General features: G+C 46.0%; 1 protein-coding gene across 1 annotated transcript in view; it reads right to left on the minus strand.

Annotated features, from left to right (window-relative positions):
- Window positions 1-12,396, minus strand: part of RASGRP4 (RAS guanyl releasing protein 4) — a 19,483-nt gene continuing 7,087 nt past the window's right edge. Inside the window, 12 exon segments of the mRNA XM_089479529.1 lie at window positions 1-294; window positions 968-1,191; window positions 1,634-1,774; window positions 2,567-2,603; window positions 3,250-3,394; window positions 3,718-3,827; window positions 5,825-5,929; window positions 6,014-6,094; window positions 8,173-8,448; window positions 9,584-9,700; window positions 10,828-11,001; window positions 11,740-11,890. Of these exon segments, the coding sequence (XP_089335655.1) occupies window positions 127-294; window positions 968-1,191; window positions 1,634-1,774; window positions 2,567-2,603; window positions 3,250-3,394; window positions 3,718-3,827; window positions 5,825-5,929; window positions 6,014-6,094; window positions 8,173-8,448; window positions 9,584-9,700; window positions 10,828-11,001; window positions 11,740-11,890 (1,729 nt within the window). The 3' untranslated portion in view covers window positions 1-126.

The raw sequence follows: 12,396 nt of genomic DNA on the forward strand, positions 1-12,396 counted from the left end.
TAAGTTAAAAATGTTGCATCCAGGCTCTGTCAGTTAATAAATAGTCTATTTTATTCACACCCTCAAAGTCTTCCACATTGCAAGCCAAGATCCCTTCTCTCCCAAAGCTCCCATCTCTCTCCTTGTTCAGTTAGGCTTGGAAGGGCTGTAGTTGTTGCAAGCAGTCCATGCCTTCCAGCAGGAGAGGGAAGGAAGACTGGTTGCATCCTCCTTCAGCAGTCAGCTGTTCTCTGTTTCCAGTTGCAAGTTGCGGGTCTGGAGGCGTTGGTTGGCCAGCATGAGTTTGTCCCTTTCCTGCAAGACAGCATCCCACAAGTTGCTTAGTGAGCAGTGTCTGTTCCACCCCTCACCTCAGCAACATGTTAACATATGACCCAAGAGCTTTGCAGGGACCTGAGCACTCAGAATGTTTTCCAACGTTGCAAATGCTGGTAGCTCACCAGCCTCTCAGGACCCTGGTTCTGTGTCGCAGAAAACGACTGTTGTGACCTGCTCTACAGGAATATTGGAAACAGAGGAGCTGAGTATACCCACTGCCTACAAAAGCTAAAAGCAACAGAACCCTAAGGATACTCATGGTACCTTGATTCTCATGTCCTTTATAGAATAAGCCATTGTTTGGTTGTCACCATCATGGAGGTCATAGTGTAGACCAGCCACCCATGAAAGGGGAGTTTGGTAGCCACCACTGAAAAGGCTCTCTCCAGTGTCCTCACCCACTGGGTAGTAGTTGAGGTTATTTAGCAAGCAAGGTTTATTTGGGGGGGGGGGGGGGGCATATTCTGTAAAGGCTGCCCCTGGTGTGAAGAGCTGAATTTCTCCAATACCTTGATTTTCCCAGTTACAAAAACCACCTGGGAGATAAAAATGCTAGGCTTCATGCCTCAGGTGATTCTACTTCAGTTCTAATAACCCTTCTTTTCTTCCCAGAGATGAATCCATAGAAAACTTCAATAAATACTCTCACCCTTTCCAGCTCCTTCAGCTTTTCCAGTAGCTGCCGTTGACTCCTCCTGTAGCCACCTGGCCCCGTAGGTGACTCCTCTTGCCTTTCAGCAGCAGGGCTGGTGGCCTCTGTTTGGGTGCTGGCATGTTTCATCCTTTGGCTGCCTGTGATGGATGGTGGCATGACAAGGGGGCTCCTGCCTTGCTCCCGTCGTGGTGGGAAGAGGAAAGCTTCTTCCTCTGAGCCTGTAGTGGAGAGAACAGGCATAGTTAGGAACACTGACTTGGAATAGTTTTTATTGTCTTCTGTGGAGGCCCCATTTCAAAACCAGTAAGAAGTTGTGTTCTTCCTTGAAATACAGGTGGAACTGACCACCTGAATGAGCTCGGCTTTTTGTTCAGAGCAGAGCTGACCATTTACCTCCACAGAAGGCAACCATACTGTTGTCATTAAGGGTGATACAGCAAGAATCAACCACAGCTGCACAGAGTATGCAGAGTTTTAAAAAATGTCCCAACAAACGAGTCAAATTATATACGCACAGTTTTGCAAACAGTGCTTTTGCCCTGAGATTCCTCCCATCCCCCCACCCCTTGTCCTGAAGGCTGGAGAAGAGAGCCTAAGATTTGGGGAGCCTATTTCCAGCCTACACAGAATGTCCCTAATTTATCCCAGTGAACTTCTTACCAGAGCTAGGGTGAGGAGTCGTGACGGCGGCTGGCGTGGCAATCCGTGGCGTGGTGCTGTCGGAGGTGCAGGAGTGGAAGCGCCGCTGGCATTCTACTTCTACCTGGTCTTTGCAGTGTTTGTGACAGGTCATGCCACAGTCTACAGGTGAAAGTGAGAAAGGGGGGATTGTGCCACAAGATGTGAAGGTTCATGCCCCCCTCCCTGTTGTTCTGTTTGGAGCTAGGAGTCCAAGTGATGGGTCCACAATTAGTGTATTTAAAGCAGAGGTGGGCAAATGTGGCTACCTGCACTCCATGGAGACCCAATCTGAAGTCTCCCAAAGCGCCAAGACACCCCCCCCCCAATTAATTTCATGCAATTTTTCATCTAAAATGCCACCAACCCACCACATACCTTAAAGTCTTTTTTAAAAAAGTTCAAAACTTGCCAAATTGAACCCCAAAATGACATGAATTCACTTCTGGTTGCCTTAGGCCCACTAGGGTTGATCCCTGTCCCTTTTGCAGTTGATCACCCTTGACTTAAAAGCAATAGACAATATCCAGAAGATCAAGGGAGTATTTCTAAGTGCAAAAGGGTTTATTCTTCCTCCCTATTCAAGAAGATGCCCCAAATGACTTGCATAAGGTCATACAGTAGGTCCCCTGGTATCCAGTGGGGTTTGGTTCCAGGGCCACCCACGAATTCCAAAATCCATAGATGCTCAAGTCCCTTTAAATACAATGGTGTTCTTTATATGAAACTGCAAAATCAAGATATCTATATATTTTGTGGGAATGTTTTCAAGCCGTGGATGTTTGAATCCATGGATACAAAGATCCAAGTATATTACTGTATATATACTGTAGGCTTAGCAGCAAGTAGATTTATTTGGAGGGATCAGATTCCTGTCTGCCTTTCTCTTTAGTTTCCAGTAGAGGGTATGCTTACCCCGACATCGGTATCCCTGCTTGGAGACTCCCCAGAGCTAGAACAGAGGCATAGAGAAGAAGAAAAATCCAGAGTTAGTTGCAGTAGATCTTCCCAGTGGTCACCTTCAGTGATTTTTAAGCCAGCAGAAGAGTAGGGACACTGGTTGAACTCATAGCTGAAAATGCAGCGTTACAGCCAATCCCAAAAATTGTATTCGAACAGCCCATAGAATTTTAGGAGATGCTTCTGGCCGTGAAAAACAGCATTTGTTTTTCAAGGTTCTGGTCTTGGAAGCTAAGTGGGGTCAGTCCTGGTTAATACTTGGACAGGAGACAAATAAGGAACATCAGATAAGAAAGGCTGTATTTCAGAAGAAGGCAATGGCAAGTCACCTGTTTCTTGCTTATGAAATTCATGGAGTCGCCATAAGTCAATAGGCAATTTGAAGGCACATACACACACAAAGGCAGCACTGATCGTAGTTCTAAATGAAAGGAGAGAGTCTACCTGTAAAACTCTCCTCTTCAGTTCCCTTTATCCCTTATTTAGCTTCTGCTGGTTGCTGCTGTTGCCACTATGGTCACATTCTACCTTCTTTACTCTGCTATTGTGAGCAGGATTTTCTCTGATGTCATCCATGGCCACTGCTTTTGCAGTGCAGTTGATGGAATTGGGAATTGATGGTGAATTTGTAAACTTACAAAACCATTACAACTGTCACAGAAGGTGGGTTTCTTGAAGGTGGCTTCATGGAAGTCATGCAGGTAGCCAAGACCCAGTTTGGAGACGATGGCACAGGCCCGCATGAAGTACTCTGTCAGCTCTTCTCGGCTCCAGGATCCCTCGCTGGGGTGAAAAAAAGGAGATAAATGAATAACACAGTGATGTTTAAGCTTGACTTATTTGGGTCTCTCTTTTTTGGCTAGAAAAAGATCTGTCTGGTGATTCTGGAGGTGTCAATGGCCACACAAAGATCTTAGGGGGCACATGCAGCCCCAGGGCTAAACTTTACCCACTCCTGCTCTAAATAAAGGTCTTGCATGAATGACTCAGAGGTTTCACCCCACAAAAAGGAGCTCTCAATCTGTCCTGTTTCACTAAATAAAATAAGGACTTCTGGTGCCCAGCCTTAGGATAACTCAGTTTCTTTCCGCAGGCCAAATTCTTACCGGTCTCTTTCAAGTCCATAGAAGGAGAAGGGGAAACTGGTGGAGATGGTTTCAAAATCCTCTTGAGAGATGCAACCACGTTGTTCAGGGTCATAATTCTTGAACACAGTCTGGCGGGGAAAGAGGAGAAAAGAAGCCCACTGGGGAATGAGCAGGGAGCAGGCCTGGGCAAAAGGCCTATATATCAAGAATTTCTTATATTACTCTATCATTCTACCTTTTCAGCTGTTTTTAAAATGTCCCAGTTTCTCTCTCCTCTTCCCACTTTCCCTCAGCTTATTTCAGTTGCTGCAAACTGAATTCAAAATGCAAACGTTGTTTGCACTCAGTTCCCACTCTGTGTGGGAAAAGAACAAGAAGAGGTACAATTTTGCCCTTCCCAGAAGGCTCAGGAAAAGGCAAAGTGCTGCAGCCTCTCTTATCTTGTCTGTTCTTCCTTATGCCTTTTTGTCATGCTGGCCACATTCTGGCATTGCTTGTCCAAATAGGTTCTGCTTTTCATCTGTGAAATGTTGCTGTGAAGCCCCGTACATTCTTAAAAGTAAATTAGGCCCTCAAGACTTCAATAAAAAGCCATTTGCAATTCTCTTTTGTTGTGAGCAGAGAGGCATGTTTCACTGCATATCCTTGTTCTCATCTGTGAAAGCTATGAAGGGTATGTGGTATCCTTTTCCGCCGCTGCCCCCCCTTCACATGCAGGGTCTGTCTCTGCAGCAAACGTTATTTCTGGAAAAGGAAGTGGTTGAAGTGGCCGGATTTGAGCCTCTGCCTTCACAGAAAGAGGTGTGTTAGGTGGAAGGGGAGGAGAAAAGCGGGAAAAGGCACCGTTGAGGGGGCCCTACTCTTTTTGCCAGGGTCAGACGAGCATGAAAAAACATGATACGGAATCACAACACTATCTACACATGACAACGGTACCATATTGCGGGTGTGAGTAGGCTGTGTGGCTTGTCATAACCCTGGGTGGTGACCACAGGGCAGTAAAAATGACACTTGCTGAGGATCACTGCCTAAGAAATAAGCGTGTTGCGTGACGATGCACCACAAAAGACACGTGAGGAACCCCCCGCACCCTGAGAGTAAGAGTGATGCACACCAACATTTCACAGATGAAAACCGTGATACATGGCCAGTGTGTGGTCAAGATGGCAAAAGTTTCTCAGCTTCTTCCATCCCTCTCAGGTGTTGTAGTGCCAGGACTCATGCTCTATTCTGGAAGGAATAATCTCATTTCCCCTTGATGTGGGAACGGGCTTTTTTTTTTTTTTGCTTCCCAGACAAGGAACTATGTTTGCATGTGAGTGGGCATTTCTTTGAATGACAAGCTATGAGCAACTGCAGTTGGTACGAATCGTATAGAGCAGAGATTCCCAAACTTTGGTTCTCCGGATGTTTTTGACTTCAGCTCCCAGAATCCCAGACGGTTGACCAAGATGGCCAAGGCTTCTGGGAGCTGAAGACCAAAATACCTGGAGGACCAGAGTTTGGGAATCCTAAAGCTTAATCACATCATGAGGGTCTGTTCCTTGCTCTCAGATTTTGGACCAGAAACATCAGAACCATGGGTGGTCCTGAACTGGCAACCCTAAAAACAACCCATGGTGAGGAATGCTGAGAGGTGAAGTCCAACAATATCTGGAGTGTGGTTTCCATTCCTTCCCTAGATATCCATCTAAAATCGCAACGAGGATTGTAGACTGTTTTAACAAGCAGTGGCTTAGTGGTTAAGACACCAGTTCTGATGATCTGAAGATCGGAAGGTTGGCAGTTCAAGGCCCATGTTCTGAATGATGGGGTGAGCTCCTGTCACTAGTCCCAGCTTCTGCCAACTTAGCAGTTTGAAAGCATGCAAATGCAAGGAGATAGATAGATACCACTTCGGTGGGAAGGTAACAGACTTCGGTGGAGTCATGCTGGCTACATGGCCACTGGATTCATCTTTGGACAACACTGGCTCTTTGGATTAGTAATGGTGATGAGCACTGCACCCTACAGTTGGTTACGACTAGACATTCATGTCAAGGGACTACCTTTGCCTAAAAGGACAGAGCTGGTAAAACCTGGGTGTGTTCCCTGACATTTTCCACCTAGCTTGGTCCATTCATACCTCAACCATTTCTTGGACATGCCTCTTGATAGTGACCCGGTCAGGTTTGGGGGCTACTCCAGGTGCCCACTCCAGCACCACGGGCGTTTTGAACTGGGAAGGCGGCTGTGAAGGAAGAAGGCGGCAATTTTAAGAGATGCAAAACCTTCAGACTGACTTTTCCTCGTATGGCATCACTCAGTCTCTTACCAGTGTCTTTGGACATCGGGGTTCCCGGGCGTAGGAGAGCGTGTACATCTCCTCGTCTGTGTAATAGAGGTCTAGGGAGAGCTAAGAGACAGAAGAAAGTTATAGCGGAACGAACGACATTCAGGGCTTTAGTTTAGTCTGATGCATTTATATATTGCCTCCCATCCCATCAGAGGACTAGATTATCAAATACCAAAGTCAAAATTTGTTCCTCTGAACAAATCTTCCCAAGAAAACCCTGTGAGAGGTTCACCGTAAGTCAGAAAGGGCTTGAAGGCACACAACACACACAGTTGTGGGGCTGTTTTGCCCTTTAACAGTGGCAGTCACTAGGCAAAGTGCACAAAATGTTGCACAAGTGGAGGCATTAAGGGAAGGAAGGGAAACCCCTCTTGAGGGTGGTTAGGGCATGCAGAGTCCTTCTGTCATGGTTACCAGGCCTATGCAAAGTTTATGGTTCAGTTTCCTGGTAGTAGTAGTAGTAATAGCAAAGGTTGCTAAGCAACCCCAAAGTTGTGGTAACTGAGTCACACAAGAAGCGATGGCTAGGCCAGGCGGGACAACACAGGCCCTCTGTGAGTGAGGCGGCTGGTTCACAATGTGGCCGTTTGTAGCTCTGTCCCCCTCCTTCTCCACACACATTAGCTGGGGTTGCTGACCCTCACAAACCCGCAACACACTTCATGTCACAAACAGTTCCAAAATGAGGCAATTTCCTAGTATTATTTGGCCCTCTCTCTTTGTGGTTCTATTAAGCCACGCTTTAGCAGTAGGCTGTCTTGGCCTAGTTTAGGGGAGAGAATATACAACCCTGAGTGGCCAGGGTGACCAGGCGTCCTCCTTTTCCATGACATGTCCTACATTCCAACCTTCTGCTCATATCTATACATGACCAGGGCTCTGGACACGAAGGTTCGAATCCCCCCATAGCTATTGAAACACACTGGGTGAGCTTGGGCAAGTCACTTTCTCTCAGCCTCAAAGGATGGCAATGGCAAACCCAGGGCGGCCAGATGCCCTCCTTTTCCAGGACATGTTCTACATTCCAAATTTCTGCCCAGGAGGAATGTAAAAACATCCTCCATGTACCGTGTTGAGCATGACTAAGAAGCATGAATTGACATATGAGTGTTTTAAGCTTTTGTTCTGTAATGGCCTAGATTTTTCATGAATGTCCTACATTTTACAGCGCCTTGTCCTCCTTAGGACATCTCCTCACCCTGTGTGGGGCCCTTGGACCCCAAAACAAGGGGGAAATTAGGCAAAAATCACACAATATCCACTGATATCACACACTATCCTCTGCATGGTGCCTTTCCTGGGCTATTTCAAAGGGCACCAAAGTGGCCAAAAGAATAGCCCTCAGAAGAATTGTAACACAACAGGAGCCATTTCACACTACAAAATTTTAGCACTGCGACTGCCGCGGCTGCATCCTATGGAAGCCTAGGATTTGTAAATTATCTGTAAATTATTTACAATTGCTATTATTTTGGTCCAATTACTTCGACACATTGTACCCCCTTGGCTACAACTGTTTCTTAGCTTCCAGGAAATTCGCCAATTTTGGGGGACCCCAAACTACAGTTCTTTGACAAAGCAGTCTAAATACCTCAAAAAACTACAAATCCCAGGTTTCCATAGGATGCAGCCACAGAAGCTTAAATGGAACCAAAAGCCAGCGTGGCACAATGGTTTGAGCATTGGACTAGGACTCTGGAGACCAGGGTTCGAGTTCCAGCTCAGCCATGAAACCCACTGGGGGACCTTGGGCAAGTCACACTTTCTCAGCCTCAAAGGACGGCTATGGCAAACACTCTCAGAGGAAACCTGCCAAGAAAACCCCATGATAGGTTCACCTTAGGGCAGCCACAAGTCGCAAATGACTTGAAGGCACATGACAACAAGAAGTGTGCTAATTGTGTAGTGTGAAAGGACCACAAATTGTCACTGCTGAAAACATAACAGTGAAGCCTGCTGAGGATCTGGCAGCAAAATTGGCTCATTGAGCCCCCTGGTCTTTGCCCAGCCTTATCCCAGTTGCTACATCCACATCTCTGGGCATCTCACACATGCATATCTTCCCCATAGAGCGTACATAGATGCCCAACCCCACCCTTATGGTCTCTTCTTTTTCTCCATCAAGGAACTTCTCTCACAGTGAGCAGGTGGATGAGATCCTTGTCGGCTTGGAACGGCGGGTGGGCCTGCTGAAGCATCCGGAGCTCCCGGGCTGGCTCATAGAGGCTCTGCAACTTGCTCAAGTTGAGTCGCCCGCCTTCCACGCGGTCCGGCATGGCCTCATGCAACATCACCAGGTCTTTGAGGTGGACGCCCACAATGGGGATCTTGAAGCCGTCGCAGTTGGCATACGCCCGTCGGTACGCTCCGTAATTTCCACTCGAGGAAAGCAACTCCGTCATTTCGGACAGCGCCTGTGCAAGGAAAGAAGCAGGAATCTGGGGAATGAGGTGAGATCCATGCATCCCGCCATACCAACCATAACCTTCTCAGAGAGGAGGGATGCATGGATTCCATCTCATTCCCCAAATATAGGGTTACCAGGTCCTTGGCTTGGGTCCAGGTTACCTAAAGGACCGCCTCTCCCCGTACATTCCGCCTCGCACCCTCAGGACATCTGGGCAGCAGCTACTGAAGGTGCCTGGGGCTAGATTGTCCTCCACCACAAGGAGGACATTTTCCACTGCTGCCCCAGCCCTTTGGAATACGCTGCCCACTGAGCTCCGCTCGACTACCACCCTGGCCCAATTCAGGAAGGATTTGAAGACCTTCCTGTTCCAACAGGCATTCCCCGATTAAAAATCCTGTGGGCCTCCCTCCTCTTTCGTGGCCAAGAGGAAGGGCTTTGGGGCTTTTTTGCCTGTATTTTTTATTATTGTTTATATGTGATGTATTTTGGATTTTATTGTATGTATTGTTGTTTGAAATTTTATACTGTAAGCCGCCCTGATCGAAGGAAGGTGCGGGATATAAATAAAAACTTTATTATTTATTATTATTATTATTGTTCTCCACTCCTCAGGGCAAGAATGCTTTCTTGAAAAGTAAATACACTCATCCCTCCACATTTGCAGCATTGACTTTTGTGGATTTGGGTATTCATGGATTTTATTAATATGTTATTTTTAGGAATATCTAGGTCCTCCAGCGCAACTCTATGGTCAACTTTAACCAAAAGTTGCACTGAAGGACCTAGAGGTTCCTAGAGAGAACACTCCACTAGACATTTGTAGCTACTCAGCACAATTCTCTGGTCAATGTCTGGCAGATGTTGACCATAGAGTTGCACTGGAGGACCTAGAGATTCCTAGAGAGCTGTTCTCTCATTTAAAAACAGCGTTTTTGTTATTTGCGGTCTTTCCACATTGATGGAGGTCCTGTGCCCCTAACCCCAGCGTATGTGGAGGGATGAGTATAAAGGATGAATCTCCCTTATCTGAAATGCTTGGGGACTAGAAGTGTACATCGAACCACCAGAAAGCAAAGGTGTCACTATTTCAATCACCCATGAAAAAAGTTTTGGCTTTTGGAATATCGCCAGTCCCCTACCTTTGTAACCTCGGAGGGGAGCAGCGCATGCGTGTCTTTGAGGCGAGCTATGGCACTGTGGCAGAGCCCCCCCACAATTGCCATCAGGGTGCTGAAGTTCTGCAATTGTCTTAATTTCTGCAATGCAATGAGGAAAAGAACCCCAAATAGGTGAAATAGAAGAGGAGCAAGATGTTTGTAGAGATGCTAAGATGAAAGTGCCGTTATCATTCAAAGATTTTCTCATATAATGTAGAAGTTGACATCTAAAAAAATTAGCCAGTGCCACTAGAGTAAAGCCCCCTCCCATAATCCTCCAACCTACACATTATGTGGACCAAGGGATTCTTAAAATCACAATAAAAAATAAAAACAACAACGATTTATCAATCTTTGGACCAAAACAACATATGCTTCTTGGGACCAAGTGATTCTGGCTTGAGGAAACATCATGGTGAATTCTGACCTCTTTCTTCCTCACAGAATAGTAGGATTGGAAGAGGTTCTAGATATAATCTAGTCTAACCCTCTGCTCAGTGCATGCGCTGCAACACAGAATGTAGCTACAGCATCTCTGATAGATGACTTCTGAGCATTTGCCTAAATAAATAATAAACAAATATAATTTTAATGTCCACCTACTGATTCCTGCCCTGTCTGGAGCACTAGAAAACATGCCTGCATGGATGGTGGCCTTAGTAATATTTAGAGTGCCATAATTTCTCTTCTTCTCTTCTTTAGGTTCAGTGTACCCAACCCATATTCTCCAACAGTCCCAATCTGGCAGAGATAGTACTGATTAATTCTCTGTCATTCTGCTTTTTCAGATGCTTTTCAAATGTCCTGGTTTCTCTCTCCTCCTCCCATTTCCCCCTTTGTCCTCAGCTTAGTTCAATTGCTACAACTTGAGTTTAAACTCCCCAAATAATTTGCATTCAATTAACTTAGCCAGGAAAGAGGAGAGGAGGAGGCAGAACCTTGCCCTTCCCAGTAGGCTCAGGCAAAAGTAAAATGCTGCAATCTCTCTTAGCTTGTCTGTTCTTCCTCATTATTATCTTTTAGCATCTTGACCACACTCCGATGTTGCTAAGCCACATATGTCCCTGTTTTCACCTGTGAAATGTTGGAGGGTATGCTAGTTTTTCTGCTGTCCCTCAAAGGACTTGATCACTTCTACCTTCCTCACCATTCTGGCTGATTGTTCCCATTTCCATCTCCCATTTTTCTCTTCCAGGAAACTTGTCTGTTGCAACTGATAACCTTACCTGAGTAACGCGGATGAACTTAGTGAAGACTTCAGCTCTCTGTTGGGCCGTGGGCCTGTTGAGGATCATGACCTGCACCCATTGGGAGATGCTGTTGCACAGAGTGATTGCACGCTCCAGCGCCAGACTGCCACGCACAGACCCATGAAGTACGTAATTCCGGAAATCCAGGTACTGCCCAACACAGAAGAGTAATATTGTAAAAAACTGTCTTAATCGATCAGACCTTTCTAAACAAACTGTTTTCACAAACCTCTTGTTTGTCCCAGCATCCCAAGTAGACCTCCAGAATTTGGAAATCTGATAAACCTTGATGAATGACCCAGATAGTGTTACCAGAGTCCAAAGTGGAGAAGGCTCTTGTATGTTTAATGGTTGTGTAGCAGAGGGAATTTTAGCAGGTGTCACACAACCAGGTAATAAGCAACATGTGTTTACCTTCCTTTCTATACAACCTTTAAAGGTTGAGAAGCCCTCTCCAGTTTTCACTCTGGCCACCCCAGACCCAATAGGGTGGGTAGACAATTGTGGGAGATGAAAAGGGCTGCCTTGTGGAGGGGTGCACCCCCACCACAAATCTCTCACCAAAAATATAAAAATTTGCCCCCAAATACCACCAAACACACCTTGCAGGGCATAGGGGACATGTCATCATCTTTGTGGGTCCATTCTAGGACCAGAAGAGGCCTTTTTTAACAACAGAAGTCATAGAATCATAGAGTTGGAAGAGACCACAATGGCCATCCAGTCCAACCCTCTGCCATGCAGGAACTCACAATCAAAGCGACCAGAAATGATATTGGTCCATAGTCCAACGTATCTGGTTCCTTTCAGGTTTTATGTCCATACATCTGCCCCACTTCTAATCTCTTGCACACATATACAGACCCTGGAGGGTTGGGCGGTCCCTACCGAGAGGCGGCAGAAGGCCTTGAACTCCAGGTAGCTGAGATGGTTGGCTAACTCGCCTGCATCCAGGTGATCAAAAAGCAGCGAGACTTTCCGCTTCTTGCCGCAACTGGAGCTCTGACAACTGATGGAATGGCTTGAGGAATGGGTCACACTAGAGAAGGAAGCAAGGTCAGAAGTCTAGGTTAGGGGCTGAATTCAAAAATCCACTCCCCTCCCTGCTCCAAGACAATGTATTTCACTGTCAAACAGTTATAACTATCAATAAGTTCTTCCTAACATTTAGATGAGATCTCTTTTCTTGTATATTTTAAATCCTTTGCTTTCATGACAATGTTTAGGAAAAGTAATTTGTCCTTCTCCTGCAAGTACCTGCAGGTAGGAAAAACTAATACCTTGCTTGCCTATGTTGCGTCTCCATCACTTTAAAAACAGTTCTGCAAAAGCTTCAGTTGGGTGCTTCCTCCTCCTCCCACACCTCATTTTACGTTGTAGTTGGAACTTGGTTATTGGTAGAAGAGAGGAACTGCAATTCCCAGAATCTTGCAACTAGCAACCAGTCGGAGGAGGTAATAAAAAAATGCTCACAATTGTCTAGAATATGGCCACATAGCCCAAAAACCCTACAAAAAACTATGGATGCCGGCCATGAAAGCCTTC

Source organism: Sceloporus occidentalis, unplaced genomic scaffold (assembly GCF_023333645.1).
Source record: "Sceloporus occidentalis isolate IW3139 unplaced genomic scaffold, rSceOcc1.0.p SCAF_13, whole genome shotgun sequence".
NCBI classification, from domain to species: Eukaryota; Metazoa; Chordata; class Lepidosauria; order Squamata; family Phrynosomatidae; genus Sceloporus; species Sceloporus occidentalis.